General features: G+C 40.4%; 1 protein-coding gene across 1 annotated transcript in view; it reads right to left on the bottom strand.

The window, feature by feature from the left end:
• The window catches only part of COL6A5 (collagen type VI alpha 5 chain), a 111,592-nt gene that overhangs the window by 44,027 nt on the left and 50,899 nt on the right, over positions 1–16,666 (bottom strand). Inside the window, exons 20-30 of the mRNA XM_007166984.2 lie at positions 14,937–14,972; positions 14,375–14,437; positions 12,870–12,932; positions 11,795–11,857; positions 10,432–10,494; positions 8,939–8,989; positions 8,816–8,851; positions 7,053–7,115; positions 5,424–5,486; positions 3,188–3,223; positions 3,032–3,068 (exon numbers count right to left, since the gene is read on the bottom strand). Coding sequence (XP_007167046.2) covers positions 3,032–3,068; positions 3,188–3,223; positions 5,424–5,486; positions 7,053–7,115; positions 8,816–8,851; positions 8,939–8,989; positions 10,432–10,494; positions 11,795–11,857; positions 12,870–12,932; positions 14,375–14,437; positions 14,937–14,972 — 574 coding nt within the window. The remainder of the gene's footprint in view (positions 1–3,031; positions 3,069–3,187; positions 3,224–5,423; positions 5,487–7,052; positions 7,116–8,815; positions 8,852–8,938; positions 8,990–10,431; positions 10,495–11,794; positions 11,858–12,869; positions 12,933–14,374; positions 14,438–14,936; positions 14,973–16,666) is intronic.

The raw sequence follows: 16,666 nt of genomic DNA, 5'->3' as shown, positions 1-16,666 counted from the left end.
TCCATTGTATCTGAATGAGATCCTTGCCGGGTAGAGTAATCTTGGTTGTAGGTTCTTCCCTTTCATCACTTTAAGTGTATCATGCCACTCCCTTCTGGTTTGTAGAGTTTCTGCTGAGCAATCAGCTGTTAACCTTATGGGGGTTCCCTTGTTTGTTAGTTGTTGTTTTTCCCTTATTGCTTTAAAAATTTTTTCTTCGTGTTTAATTTTTGTAAATATGATTACTACATGTCTTGGTGTGTTTCTCCTTGGGTTTATCCTGCCTGGGACTCTCTGTGCTTCCTGGACTTGGGTGGCTATTGCCTTTCCCATGTTAGGGAAGTTTTCAACTATAATCTCTTCAAATATTTTCTCAGACCCTTTCTCTCTCTCTTCTTCTGGGAGTCCTATAATGCAAATTTTGGTGCATTTAATGTTGTCCCAGAGGTCTCTTAGGTTGTCTTCATTTCTTTTCATTCTTTTTTCTTATTCTGTTCCATGGCAGTGAATTCCACCATTCTAGCCTCTTCCAGGTCACTTATGCGTTCTTCTGCCTCAGTTATTCTGCTATTGATTCCTTCTAGTGTATTTTTCATTTCAGTTATTGTATTGTGCATCTCTGTTTGTTTGTTCTTTAATTCTTCTAGGTCTTTGTTAAACATTTCTTGCATCTTCTCGATCTTTGCCTCCATTCTTTTTCCAAGATCCTGGATCATCTTCACTATCAATATTCTGAATTCTTTTTCTGGAAAGTTGCCTATCTCCACTTCATTTAATTGTTTTTCTGGGGTCTTATCTTGTTCCTTCATCTGGTACATATCCCTCTGCCTTTTCATTTTGTCTATCTTTCTGTGAATGTGGTTTTTGTTCCACAGGCTGCAGGATTGTAGTTCTTCTTGCTTCTATTGCCTTCCCTCTGGTAGATGAGGCTATCTAAGAGGCTTCTGCAAGCTTCATGATGGGAGGGACTGGTGGTGGGTAGAGCTGGGTGATGCTCAGGTGGGCAGAGCTCAGTAAAACTTTAATCCACTTGTCTGATGATGGGTTGGTGTGAGTGCCCTCCCTGTTGGTTGTTTGGCCTGAGGTGAGCCAGCACTGGAGGCTACAGGCTCTTTAGTGGAGCTAATGGTGGACTCTGGGAGTGCTCATGCCAAGGAGTACTTCCCAGAACTTCTGCTGCCAGTGTCCTTGTCCCTGTGGTGAGCAACAGCCACCCCCCACCTCTGCAGGAGACCCTCCAACACTAGCAGGTAGCTCTGGTTCAGTCTCCTATGGGGTCACTGCTCCTGCTCCCTGGGTCCTGATGCACCCACTACTTTGTGTTTGCCCTCCAAGAGTGGAATCTCTGTTTCCCCCAGTCCTGTTGAAGTCCTACAGTCAAGTCCTGCTAGCCTTCAAAGTCTGATTCTCTTGGAATTCCTCCTCCTGTTGCTGGACCCCCAGGCTGGGAAGCCTGACATGGTTCTCAGAACCTTCACTCCAATGTGTGGACTTCTGTGGTATAATTGTTCTCCAGTTTGTAAGTCACCCACCCACCAGTTATGAGATTTGATTTTGTGATTGCACCCCCTCCTACCATCTCATTGTGGTTTCTCCTTTGTCTTTGGATGTGGGGTGTCTTTTTTAGTGAGTTCCACTGTCTTCCTGTCAATGGTTGTTCAGCAGTTACTTGTGATTCTGGTGCTCTTGCAAGAGGGAGTCCTTACAGTTGTTTTAAACTTGTTTTTGTTGTTGGTCTTTCCTGGCTACACACTTGCAATGACTACATTTTTATCCAGTCTCCTACAATGTCTTTCCGATTTTCCCATTTTCCATTCTTCTGATTGTGATTGTATAGGCATGATTATAAATTGAAATGGAAACATGAAGAAAGACAAATCACCTAGAATTCTACCACCCTAACACAATACATGGTTACATTTTCCCAATTCCTCTTCTAGTATTTGTTTCTATGTACATATATTTACCTATATGTAAAAATGAAGTTAATTTAATTTTCTGCTTTTTAATGACAATATTTTTCATATTTGTGTGAGTCTTCATAAAAATCATATCTGCTTAATATTTTATCAGAGGATGATGGACTATAAAGCAATTATTCTATAAGTATAAACAGTCTACATATATAGTCATTTTTCTCTAATGAATAATATTTCAACAACCTCTGTATCTATAATTTTTTTCCTTTATTTCCTTAGCATAAATTTCCAGAAATGAGATCACTGGGTTTTTTTCTACCTCATATTCTCCTTGATCATAATGACAGACAACCTCTCTCTTTGTTGACCCTGCTTTATTCCTTTGCTGAAACTACTCCCTTTTTCAAAAAATTTATTTTATTGAAGCATAGTTGATTTACAATGTTGTGTTAATTTCTGCTGTACAGAAAAGTGATTCAGTTATTCATATATATACATATACACATTCTTTTCCATTATGGTTTATCTCAGGGTAGTGAATATGCTTCCCTGTGCTACACAGTAGGACCTTGTTGTTTACCCTTTCTATATGTAATAGTTTGCATCTGCTAATCCCAAACTCCCAATCCATCCCTCCCCACCCTCCACCCCCTTGGCAACCACAAGTCTGTTCTCTATGTCTCTGAGTCTGTGAAACTACTCTCTTGCTGCTTCCCATCACTTCCTATAACCAGATTCAATGACTTCCATTCAAGCAGCCTTCTTTAATTAAGTAGCCAAGCAACCCCAGATCCCCATGTTCTTCCCTTTAACACCATGCCCTCCAGGCCTTTGTACATAACTGTTATACTAGTGTGAACTGAGTCACACACCTTTTGAGTTGATCACTGGTTGTTTCCCACAGGCATGTTTTCTCTCCCTCTAGGAAGCACACCTCTGAGCTAAGGCATGTGCCTTTTCCTTCCTCCTTTGTTGTGAGCTGTTCCCACAGCAGGCACTCACAGCAAGCCTGCTGCCGAGGACATATGGCTTCTCCACCAGTGAGTTCAGCCTACTGATTCCACATCCCCACACTGCCTTCATCCTAAGTGCCCTCACTAATCAATGATGCTCTACGACACACAGATACTCACGACTATGGTCCTGCATGAATTGGATTAGATCACATTGCTGTACATGAAAAAGGAGAGAGAAAATAAGAAACATAAACACAGCGAATTCCAAGTGGCCATATTCATTTCCCAGTGAACAGGTTGCATTTTTGTGTGTGTGAATAAGACGATACATACAGAATATACCCGCTGCCCTGCCATGCCTTTAGGGCCCTAGGAAAACAAAAACAGAGCAAGTTATTGGTATGTGAATTGGAGTCTTCAGTGCTCTCCCCCCACACACTGAGAGTATAAACCTTTCTGTTTCAGTGTTTGATCAATTAAGCTAATGTCTATCTAGACTGAACTGAATGATTTTTCTAGGACGACAAGAAGGAAAGAAACAGAAGTACTTTTTAAAGATACTTGTACTGCAGATAGAACATTTAGAAGGCATTTCTCATAAGAATACTTAAAATTATAAACAGCAGGCTTCCCAAAGAGTAGCATGAAGGAGAGACATTTACTGAAGTATATTTAAAACACTGGCAGCAGCACACAACCCCAACATATGTGGAAAAAAAAAAAAAAAAGACAATTACATAGCCGAATGGACATTACACAGAAGAAGAGCATACACACTAAGCTCATAAATGCTGAAAGGTGATGGTGGAAAGGAGTACAGATAATTGGGTGTGATGAGTCAGGGAAGGCTCTAAACACAGTCAGCTGCCTTTCTTGATAGTGTCAGCTTTTCTCTTTTTCCTTTTAATTCCTTTTTATCAGGATCAGCCTTCTTCTTGGCAGTTGGTTCCTAATGTGTTTGCACATATGAATTCCTTTGGGCAGCTGTTGAAAGCTAGGATGTTTGGTGGCTTCAGAAAATGCTGTCACATGCTCATGATTGCTGTACAATTTCACTGACCCCTCAGAAGCTCATCCATGAATGTCAGTGTAAGAACCTCTGTTCTAAACGACAACTGGGCATCTGTCCATCCATCCATCTATCCATCTATCCATCCAACCATTCATCCATCCAATGAACAGTTAAGTGTCTGCTGAATGCTGAGGTGGTCCACTGTGTGCTGCTGGTAGTAGCCAGAACTGTCATGACATCCATGATTCCACCCACTGGGGACATATTTTCTTCCTGACCCAAATCAAGAAATACGCATCTCACTAAAAGATTCAGAGACTTATTCTTCCCTTTACAAGTGACAGCAGAAAACAGAAAAGAATGCAGAGCCATTTAAACAGAGAGAGGAAGAGTTTCCAGCTAATGAATAGAGTAGGCAGCCCACACCCTACAGAAAATCAGAACTGTGGAGAGTAGGTTCCAAAAGACTGAGTTTAACAATAACTTTGAGCAGCTTCTTAAGGAGAGACTGAGAACCACAGGCATGAGACAGAGAAACCACGGTATACCAGACCAGCATGGCCAAACACAAGAGCAGGAAGATATGGGACCTCCAGGGAGAGCTCCAGAATCTGGAAAGGAGGCAAATCCAGACCAGTCCAGATTGACTCAGAGACCAGATTCTCACCCACATGACTGAGAATAGCCACCAGTTCCTTAATTCAAAAGAAAGAAAAGATTGTACCAGAGTATCCTTTACAGTGAGTTGATTACCATTCTACTACGGATTCAGTTTCCCACAAAACATCCATGTTTTTGTTTTCTTTATAAAGTTCCAAGATAAAGAACCCCTACAGGTAGTCAGAAAACAATCACAATACACAAAACAAGAGAAGCAGTTGCTCCTGTCCTTACACACAAGGTAAGGTGCTTCCTGCACCTCACACACAAAACACAGATGGTGGCAACATTCAGTTCTTATTTGACTGTTCTCTTTAGGGGAGAGAGACATGTTAATGTCATCACAATAACACATAAGGCACTAAAATAAAGATATGGATATCTTGTCAGTGGGAGATGTGCCTGGCTCTGCCCAGGAACGCTTCTAGAGGTGCCATTTCTTTTGTAATTGAATCACAGTGGAAAGTTGCAATTTTATTTCCAAATCTCCCCAGCGTCTAAATCGAGAGGTCAGGAAGGCAAAAATAGTGGTTTGGGAAATTCTATCAACTTGTCAGGACACCTTAATGAAGCTTATGCATTCCCGTCCCTATTTTTAAACCTTCAGTAAAAATTAACAGTCACAGCTCATATTTGCATTGAACTTTATAGTTTATGAAGAGCATTCACATTTGATTATCTGATCCTCACAGCTACCTTTTGAGGTGTTTCCAACAGGACATGTCATTCCCATTTTAGAAGGAAATTGAGAGACCCAGAGACTAGTCCAAGGGCACCCAGGTAGCAAGAAGCAGAGTCTGGACTTGAACCAGTGCTTCTGACTTTAAATTCTGTGCTCATTCCAGTGGGCACCCTAGGAAGCAGCACATGCCCCTTAGTTCTCATGAGTGTACTTACTCTCCGTCCAGGAGGGCCTTGGGGTCCTTGAGAGCCTTCTTCACCTTTCAAGCCTACAGTGAGCTGCAGGTAGAAATATTCATGAGTTTCCACATCCTCTATCCATGGAGACTACCTCAGCCTTAATGTGACTTTATAATTAAAAAAATTTTTTTTAGCAAAAGCAAATATTAATTCAAGTTAAGCAAATTCCTTAGGTGTAATATAAATAGCCATTCTTTTTTTCCCACAGAACTCACAGAAAAATTAATTTTTCCAATAGTTCATTGTTAGTGTATAGAAACACAACTGATTTTTATATGTTGATTTTGTATCCTGCAACTTTACTGAATTTGTTTATTACTTCTAACAGTTTTTTGATGAAGTCTTTAAGATTTTCTATCTATAAGATCATATCATCTGCAAACAGACACTTTTTCCTTTCCAGTTTGGATGACTTTTATTTCTTTTTCTTGCCTAATTGCTCTAGCTAGGACTTCCAGTATTATGTTGAAAAGGAGTAGTGAGAGTGGACACCTATGTCTTGTTCCTGGTCTTAGCAGGAAAGCTTTCAGCCTTTCATTGTTGACTGTGATGTTAGTTGTGGATTTTTCAAATATGGCCTTTATTATGTTGAGGTACTTTCCTTCTATACCCAATTTGTTAAGAGTTTTTATATTGAAAGGATGTTGAATTTTGTCAAATATTTTTTCAGCATTTATTGAGATGATCATATGATTTTTATCTTTCATCCTAAATAGTCATTCTTAATTATTGGTAAACATCCATTTCCCTCTTAGCCTCTTCATTTAGTGATATCCTTTGCTCTGGCACTGGCTGTGCATTTAAATCTAAATTAGTCATAAGCTAGAATTGGTGCTTTAAACAAGTGAATACACTAGAGCATATGGCGATCTAATAAAAAGCTGCCATCTACAAAGAATCAAATAAGAAAAATAATTCCCCACATATATAAGGACATGGGTTGGCTGTATCATTCCCATAACTCAAGGTGATGGATATAGATGCTAATGAAATTTGTCCAGCCAGATGTAAAATATCTGTTGAATTGCATCTCTTTCATGCTGGTAATGACCATCGATATTACACTGAAACTTTAAAATGAAAGGATGCTTGTCTTGGCAGTTTGGTTTTTTAATAAGTATAACACTCTACTCTGCACTTTGCTATTTAGAACATCTCAACAGCCTTCCTTAAAATGAATACCCCAGGTGACCTTGGCTCTGGGGACTGGAACTGTCAGAAAATCCTCCAGGACACAGTAGGAAGATGTCAGCTTCATTTCCACTCACAGGGTTAATATTCTGGGCTTTAATATGTGCCCTAGAAAAGACTGGAAGACACTGGTACTTTTTAGAATAGCCTGTTATCAATCTGTAAATACTTAAAATAGTTCAGATTCATGGAACCATAGAATTTTAGAGCTGAAAGTAGCTTTTGTGTCATTAAGTTTAACTCCCATGTTATAGAAATAGAGAACTTGAAAAGATGTGTTGAAGATCACACAGCTAGGAAGTGGCATTTCAGATGACCCTGGGTTGGATTGACAATCCACATTTATAATTACAACATAAAAGCCAGAATCTTCCAAAGAAACATTTATTATTTCTAGAATTACAGGTCACTTACTGTTTGTCCCCTAAATCCTTTGGGTCCAGGCCCCCCAGGAATTCCAGGATCACCAACAACACCCTAGAGATTCAGATATAAGAAATCAAGATATTAAAATACTTGCTATGAAAGAATAAAAATAATTCTCTCCAAACCAAAATCTAATTGATCTTATAACTATATCATATATTAAATATTAAATGTCATTCCTTCTTGTCATTTAGAACTAAGTCATTGATACACCTAGATATTCTCCAAATTATTTTAATTTTCTGAGAATACAAATATTTATGCATCAATATCAATACAATGGCTATCCAATCAGTTACTAAAAATACCTAAAGAAAAATGCTTGAAAATCAAGGAAAACATATGGGGTATTGACTACATAAAGTACTAAATAATGAATTACTTCCTAAATTCATGAATCATTTCTCAAAAAGTTGAAGGTAAAAAGAAATTTATTCTGACTTTGGTGGAAAACTAATTTAACACTTATCAATATGCTAATTTAACATTTATCTGTAAATTGAAATATGCTAATTTTCTCTTTATCAGCAAATTAGAAAATTGGTCCTTTACAATGAGAACTCCTATCCTAACAGTTATTTATATAGTCCCTTCTTGAACCCTTCTCCACCTAAGGAAAGAATCTCTTTTAGTAATTCATCAATTAAAAGCACTTTTAAGGGAATCAAAAATTGGTTATTTTCCTATACTGTAGTTGATTCAATTTACTTAGACATTCTATTTTTTAATCCATATTTTCTATTTTAATTTGAGCATCAATGATTGGAAGACATACAAGATACTTTCATTTATTTAATTAATTTTTATTGATGTATAATTGATTTACAGTGTTGTGTTAGTTTCAAGTGTACAGCAAAATGACTCAGTTATACACACACACATATATAATATATATATATATTCTTTTTCAGATTCTTTTCCTTTATGGGTTTTTACAAAATATTGAGTGTAGTACCCTATGCTGTATATACAGTAGGTCCTTGTTGTTTATCTATTTTATATATAGTAGTGTATGTATGTTAATCTCGAACTCCTAATTTATCCCTTCCCCCTTCCCCTTTGGTAATCATAAGTTTGTTTTCTACGTCTGTGGGTCTATTTCTGTTTTGTAAATAAGTTCATTTTTAAGGATTTTTTTTAAAAAAATAAATCTTATTACGGAATTCCAGTGTATAAAACAGATATAACCTGAGCTACTCTGGTTGAAATGGAAGGAATGTCTTGTCGTAGAGCTTGGAGGTGAATTTCAGGCTGGTAGGCAATGAGGAATTCTAGAAGATGTTTGACCAAGAGAGTAACATAACTAAGTTATACTTTGGGAAAAATCAAGAGAGTAGTGTTTGGGATTAACTGAAACAGGTTAAAGTTGCAAGTAGGAGACTAATGAGAATATGGTAATCTTTCAGGTAAGAGGAAGTGAAGGCCACGATAATGAAGGGCAAAGTACAATAGCAGAAGGCAAGAGTTTTGCATGAGATCACCAGGGTAGAGAAATCAAGAAAAGGACTAAGGACTAAACTTGAGAGGGTACCTAGCGGTAGGGTTTCAAGATAAGGGACATCAGGCAGTGAAGGACAAATTTTCCAATTTAAAAGTTCATAGGAGTTAAGTATGGTCCTTTCTTCATGAAGCTCAGGCAAACCGATTGTCTTGCTTTTTTTTTCCTGTTTCATTCAGATCCACAGACTTATCTTAATTCTCAAGTAGAAGGTCAAGATCATTGTAACTTTGACAAATTATGTGCACAATACCTTTTGACCCATATCTCCAAGGAATCCTCTTGGGCCCTACGATTTTCAGCAGAGAACATAAATAAATCAACACACCATTTAATTGATTCACCAGTTAAAGAAATAATTGTTTTCCATATTTACCTTTACTCCTTTTCGTCCCATAGGACCGTAGCCCGGAATGCCATAATCACCCTGTGAATATATCAGTTAATTTCAATTTCTCAAGAGTGAAAATTAATTGTAACCTATACTGGGAAGATTATGGTGTCAGGATAAAAGCACCAGGGACTTCCAGGTGGAGGGGGCCTGATGAACTTGAACTCTTGGAATATTCATGCCGTTTAGTTTTCCATACTTCCTGGTATGTGCCCTGGTACTTCTTTGGTCAGCTCCACTGTGCAGACATGACAGGAGGCAGAGGGATGGTCATTTAGGACTAGTGGAGTCAGTGGCAGTTACTTGCCTGGAAAATTAGGAGCTGGTCCAAAGAACACTGGGTGAGGAATTCCCCAAAAAGGAATTGTAAATGGCCAATAAACATATGGAAAAATGTTATCCTCACTAGTAACCAAAGAAATGCAATTTGAAACAGTAATGAGACATCATTTTTGGTCAGTAAAATTGGTAAAGATGAAAGAAAAGAAAGTGACAATACCCATTGTTGGTGTGTATGCCCTGAAGTGAGCACTCTTCCTGCACAACACAAGGGTATATACGTCCTTGGAATTTTCCTAAGGACACTTTGCAATAGAGTTCAAAGCCTTAATTAAACATGTACATATTCCTTGACCCAGCTATGCTACTTCTAGAAATTTCTATGTAGAAATTAATTATGGTTTTTTCCAAAAATGTCATTACATACAAGAATGTTCATTGCTGTGCTATTTTAAGACAGTGAAAAACTGAAAACAAACTAAATATACAGTAATAAGAAGGTGGTCAAGTGAACTAAGGTATATACATTCAGTAGAATATTTTGAAGCTATTGAAAGTAACTTTGAGGGAAAAATATAATGACATGGAAATATGCCCAGGATACATTGTTAATAGGGAAAAAGAATGTTCTTTTTCTATCTCCAGGACATTAATGATAAATATTTCAAAATGGTGGGATTATGGGTAATTTTTCTTTCCCATTTCCCATGTTTTATGCTTAGTCAATTTTCTACAATATCTATGCATAACATTTGTAATAAATGTTATTTTTGAAAAGAAATTTATTTTTTTCCTATTTTTTTCTTATATTGACTGCTTTATGAACTGAGACTCTGGTACAGCCAGAGCAACTAGAACAGATACCCTGTTTCTTGATCCTACTACCCTCTTGTCACTCTGGAGTTTTGCAAGAAGTCACCTGATTTTCAACTGACATGTCCATATAGGTTGTTAAAATACTGAGCTCATCCTTTATTCTCTCTGCATTCTCCTTTCCCTCTTGCTGTTCTCCCTTTGTTTTAGCAGACAGACTAGCTATAGAATGAGTGCTTCAGGGAGCAGGAGGAATGTCTCTACATCTTCCTAGGAGGTCCCAAAATACTTTCAGGACGCCAGGTGCTTAAGCTGATGGTGTCAGCCCCCTTCTCTTTACTGAGCCCTTGGAGCTGCTAAAGGGTAAGAGTCCTAAAACCTCATACTTGCTTTCCTCGCCGTCCAGCTTGCCCCAGTGGCCCTGGATCTCCAGGAATTCCAGGTTCTCCCTAGTGAGACAAGGAGAGCTTCAGATCAGTAAAAATCAAACTTGGCTCCCACCATAGGACGTTCTGTACACTAGTTGGGGACACTCAGGGTTCTCAGTGAGGGCTCAATGCTCAGTAAGCAAGGGAGTGTAGGAAACAAATAACCATATTCCCAAAGGCAAGCAGGAAACACTAGCACAGCCCAAAGCTGGACTCAGTACTGCTTTCCCAGTGCTATAGACAGACTAAAGGAGAAGAGAAAGAGTGGAAAATTTACTCCAGGGAAAGTGGATTCATTTGCTGATTTATTCACCCATCCAACAGTTATTTATTGTCCTGGAAAAGGAACTGTTGAACATGCCCGATGTGGTCCTGCCCTCACCAAGAATACTCTGGTTGGAACGAGAGACAATTAGGCAATTCTATACTGTGTGATAAAGTTCAGGGTGCTGTGGCAGCAGAGAGAAGGGGACTCTAAGTCAGATTTGGTGGGGCGGGCAGGCTGGCTGCCTGAAGGAAGGGAGCAGGGATGCTGAGGCTTAAAGGATAAGTTGTGTGAGCTGGAAGAAGGACCAAGGGAGGAGTCAGAATGGAGGAGGAAGGCACAGTGAGAAGCCTGGGAAGGCACACAGGAGGGAGATGAGCTAGGAAGCCTTAGAATTAGACAGGGTCAAAGGGTCTTCTAAGCTACTAGAAAGTTTGGAGATTTTCCTAAGGGTCATCTGAAGTTAAGACCAGTGACATAATCTGTGGAACTCAAATGAAAGCATGGGCCCTTAGCTCAAAAGCAAACTTTCCAGACTGTGATAGCAGAGCTTGAGGCCAAGTAGGGGTGCCTTCTAAGCAAGGCCCCCTGTGTGAATGAATGGGTCCCAGGCCCACGAAGCTGGCCCTGGGGGAGGGAGCTGCTGAAAGGTTTTGAGCAGGGGAGTGAGATTCTGAACAGGCCAACGGTCTGTTCTCTAACGATCTCCAATAAGGACATTTCTGAGAAGGTAGGTTGAGTTAGACCGAGAATTGCATGCATGAACAGATCTGAGTTCTGACATCCCCCATGCCCCTGGCCGACTCTACCACCAAGTGTCTTGATGCATTCAGGAAACCAGCGAGTTTTTATCAGAGTTGTTTCATGATAGGTGAATAAACCTTGTCTCTCCTAGTGAAATGGGGCAGTTTCAGAGAGGAAGGAAAAGAATATTGGCAGAAAGCTGGTGAGTGGTTGATTGTGCTTGGATCGTGTGAAGAATTAAAATGAAAATCAAGAAAAAAAATGGAGCTACTATTTTCTCAGTATCTGAAATCTGTAAGAAATAACACTTACCTTTTTCCCCAAAAGTCCAGGCCTTCCAACACTCCCTTTATCTCCCACTGGCCCAGGAGCACCCTGAAAGAATATAGGAAACACAGATGTTGGTGCTACAGCAATTTGTACAAAACCTGTTAGATTAGTTTTGCTTTTCTTCGTGTCATTTCTAACAATTTCTTGATGCCTCCTTAACAAGAAACCCAGCCTGAAACCAGGTGACTCGGGCTACAGTCCTGGTTAGAGGACCCCAAGTCTTCATCGGCAGGGACATCGCTAGTCCAAATGGGGGCTTAGTGAGAAATAAAAAAGGCACTCTTGACACAACACATGTTATTTCTGAATGTGGCAAGTTTGTTATGGACTGATTTTGTTAGAACAAGACCGTGCTGTCATTGTCACTTTTGTGCTCTGTGCCATCCACACATATAAAATGGGATGCCAAATGTGTTTCAGTTTCCCGATCTGCAAAGGGGCAAAATGGTCTTTCACAAATATGCTGGGAAGATAACTGAGCAAACATGGGTATCGCTTGCCTTCTAAACTCTCGCTATCTGAGCTGAAAAACTGAATAGATTCAGAACATTTTTCATATGAATCTCTCACCATCCAAACTCTCATTACTTACTGTCAGAAACTTGGGAATCAAGTAGTTTCAGAGGGTGAATTCAAAGCTGAACTTAAGAATCAAATAAATTTGGGTAGCGAGGGATCTTTGCAGAGTCCATTTCAAATATCTATAGTCAATGGAGATAGGCATGGCACTGATAATTTTTAAAAGTTAGAAAAAGCAGAATAACGTATCAGGTTTTGAAATGTTCAAGAGTCAGCAAGAGGTGCATTCTTCTAAAGGCTTCCTTCAGGCGGATGAAGTGAGTTTGTGCTTTCCAAGTCAAACTCCCGTGAAGGAGAAAGGCGAATGTACAAGGAATCTGAGCTGTGCTAAAGATTTGTCCCCAATTTGTCCCAAGTTAATCCCCAAATGAAATACTCCATACTAGATCATATAAAATAAACTCTACTTGAAGATGTCTTTGAAGCAAGAGGAAAATGAAGGTTGGAGACCATTTATGGTACCATCTGAGTCACGCACCTGAGGTCCTTTGTGCCCCTCGTTTCCCTTCTCTCCTTTCCTGCCGGGAAGTCCATTTGACCCCTTTGGTGGTAATAAAAGAAACACAATGCAATGAAGTCAATGAAAACTGACTTTCTTCATTAGCGCTTTTGAAACACCTGCATAGAAAAGCATCTATCCAGCCCTTCAAGCAGCTTTAACACTGCGATTAAGCATGTCTCAGAAGAGGAGTTGAAAGGAGACCCAGACTCAGTGGAGCAGCTCTTATGAAGGAATTTCCTGCCTGGGTGTAAGACCTCATCCCTCTGTGGCAGGGAGAAATGGAAAAGAGACTAAAAGGAGAAATAAAACCCATAGAAGAGGGAAGTGAGACATAAACAATAGGCAGATGGATTCCTTTGATGGGGCAGGTTACCTGGGCCAAAGTGCATCAATGTGTAAAAGAGAAAGCAAGTTAGCACAAAAGGACATTTTAGCAGCAGATCCCTATCAGAGGAATTAAAGCATATTTTTTTTTTGTCATATTTCCCATCAAATGCATGGATCTCATATGGTTCTCTCACACAGAAAGAAAAACTAGAGGTGCTGGTATTGTTTCTCATCACCAAAGCAGTAGCTGTAAGATGTTCTGGCTGCCCAGTGCAAATGGTGGTTACAGCCCCTGGGCTGGCCTTGGTTCACAGCCTGAGCATCAAAGGGACCCTGGAGGGGCTGAGGTAATGTCACCCCTCTCCCTAAAAAGTCTGGGGATGGATTTAGGCTGGTCCCATTGTTACTCATTCTAGAGGACACCAGAACCACTCAAGAGAATCCCAAATTCAGTCTTAGTATGAAGAATCTAGAACTTTCTAAAAGAAAAATGAACTCCTGGAAAGGTCTTAGGATGGACACATCTATGTAGGCAGGTCCTTCCAGACAAGTTCAGGCTTAAAGTAGACTCCATCAGGTGACTATGTACCCATGTGTTGCAAACCATTCTCTAGGATGACCCTGGCATATTTCTGACATGGAAAAGAAACAGAGATGTCCTAATTCCAATGCCCACCTCACTAATGTTATGACCAAGAAAAAATGCAGATGACTCACATAGAGCCCTATCGGTGATATTCCAGAAGCACTGTCACCCCCTGTAGAGTCAGCTTTGGAAGAGGTGAATAATAGTTGCCAATTCCTAACTTTCCTTCATCGGAGTCTGTGTGCAGGACCTCACTTAAGAAAAATCAATTTGTTGATCTAGATACTGATTACTAACATAGTATTAAGGTCTCAATAATTCACTATGACTAAAATGCAGACATGATGCCAGGTATACACAAGAGCAAGCCTTTCTTCTATCAGTGAGCTACAAATTTTGACGGAGCAAAATCACCCACCCACAATGGGAAATGTAGAATCCCAGAGAAATGTACCATGGTGGACGGCGGGGGCAGCTTCAAATTGTCTCAGTTATTTATTTTTTATACAGAACTACATCTTCCCATCAGAATAACAGCATTATCAGTATTACAAATATTCCAACATACCCGTGAGCCTTGTAATCCTTCAGCTCCTGATGCACCTTTAAGTCCAGGGTTCCCTGGTTCCCCCTGATGGATGAGTTTTCAGTGTTAAGATTCTCTTCACATGGTTTCCATATACGTTTTCTCTTCATAGTACCTAGTGCTCCAGGGCTTCAGGGCATGGTACCCAGGAACTGTCTTGTCTGACTCTTGGCTCATGCCCTACTTGGCCTAGGATTGTACTCTTCCAAAATGTCTGAGAATTGAACTCCAGGTAATTTCTTACTCTAAGACAGAATTTCACTCTCTTGCAGTCAATGCCCAGGGTGTGTGAATAGCACAGCCTTCAGGGCTGCACAGGTCCCCTGTCTCTGAAGTGTCTGTGAAGGAGGCTTGCTTTAGGTCAGCCCTGTCCTGTGTCTGGCAATCTAACTGATCCCCCAGTCGGTGGGGCTCATGTCCAGTGCTCAGCACTTCCTACAGCAGCCGCATCAAACACTAACTCATTGGCAGTACCATCTGCCTGTGAGACATCTCCTTGGCCTCACCTCCCACAGAGGACAGGGTGGGGGGGAAGGATACTTACCGAGGCACCCTGGACCCCCCTCTGGCCTTCTCTTCCCTGGATCAGAAAAGACAAAATGTTAGTGTGTGGGTGTCTGGATGGAGACTCCTTAGAGGCAACCTGACCTTTCTTGTCCCTGACAGACAGAGTAATGAACAGCTCGCAGAAATGGTTTCCCCGAATCGCTCTCCAAAGACAAGTTTACACACTGGGCATTTAATCACCAACTAACATTTGGAGGATTGATTGCAAACCAACCTAAAAGTCATTACAGACCTAGCTCCAGTCTGACAACCCTGACAATTATCTGGGAGGCTGTTTGGAGAATGAAATCATCCTGAAGCACCTGTCTGATACCTCCCTTCTCCAGCAAATCCTACAAAGTACTGTCTGCTGATCAGAGGTTTCCTGCATGAGAACAAGCTGTGCCATATCCGTCTCTCTCTGTCCTGGGTCCCTGATGGTATCTTAGGGGGGAGTACAAACTCGTTATACACAGTGCTTCCCATGGGCCCACTGGGGTTAGACTCCATGGAATTCTCCAAGGAGGAAATGACTGATGGGGTCAGGTCAGCTCCGTGCTGGTCCAAATGCCACCATCAGGGTTGTCTGAGAAAAGCTGGTCTGAAGCTAAAATCTGGCATCACCTCTCCAGAAGCTACCTCAAGTTGCCAGTGCAGGCTCTCCACCTAGTGGCTGTCTCTGCTTTCCAGAGGGTAGCCAAGCAGGAAGAAGATCCAAGCCCCAGATCCTAACTTTCTCCCTAAATAGCAATGATGTCTGCTCTCACCCCTCACCTCCCACCTCTGTCTCGATGAGAGAGCCACAGAACATCTCACCCATTGATCTACTTTGTGTAGTGATAAACAACTATGATTATTTTATGTACAAAACAAATACTTAAAAATTCTTCCTACATTCACTTGGAAAGTTAGCCATGGAAATGATTTCAGAGCAGCAGTTTTCTTTCAACTGCCCAGCTTCTGAACCTCCTTAGAATAAAACACCTGACCAAATATCACCTCACCAGTTTGGCTGATGATTAGAATTCTTCCACGGAGGTTCTACCCCTCGATTCAGGTACTCTTTGCTTTTAAAGTGCAAATGCCCTTTGGGAGAAGTTACCCATTGTAACTTGTCAGCCATTTGTACCTTGATGTGACTCACAGAACTCTTGACAGATGAAAGCAGAGCAGAAACAGCAAAGTTTGAATCCACTGTTTCCATGATGTCATAATTCTGTCTACATTAAAAAGCAAGGATAAAATAGCATTCCTATTTTAGTAGCACAATGGTTAGGGATGTGTCCTCAGAAGTCAGACAGCCTTGAGCTCACCCCTGCCCTTTAAAGCCTGGGTGGCACAGAGCAATTGCACAATAGGTCTGAGCCTGGCTGATTAGGAGTGAGACTCCCTGGGTTCAAACCCCAGCTCTACCATTTACCTATCCTGATCCTAGGCAACTTGTCCAAGGTTTCTTGCTTTTTCTCATCTGTAAAATGGATATAATGATAGTATCTACCTGATATATTTGTTATGAGGATTAAACAAATTAATATTTGAAAGTGATTTGATTAGGACCTGGCACAAAATATGTGCTCTAGAAGTATAAATACTATTATTTATATGTATTCCTTGTGCCTGACAGGCCAAAGGCAATGGGCCTGGAACATTGTTTCAAATGCTCTGGTTCTTAGTACATGGATCCGTTGCTTTGTCAATAGCTGGGGCAACAATTAATTTACACAGGTT

This window comes from Balaenoptera acutorostrata, chromosome 4 (genome assembly GCF_949987535.1).
Source record: "Balaenoptera acutorostrata chromosome 4, mBalAcu1.1, whole genome shotgun sequence".
NCBI lineage: Eukaryota > Metazoa > Chordata > Mammalia > Artiodactyla > Balaenopteridae > Balaenoptera > Balaenoptera acutorostrata.
The sequence above is the reverse complement of the archived record's forward strand: the minus strand, read 5'-3'. Positions and strand labels throughout refer to the sequence as shown.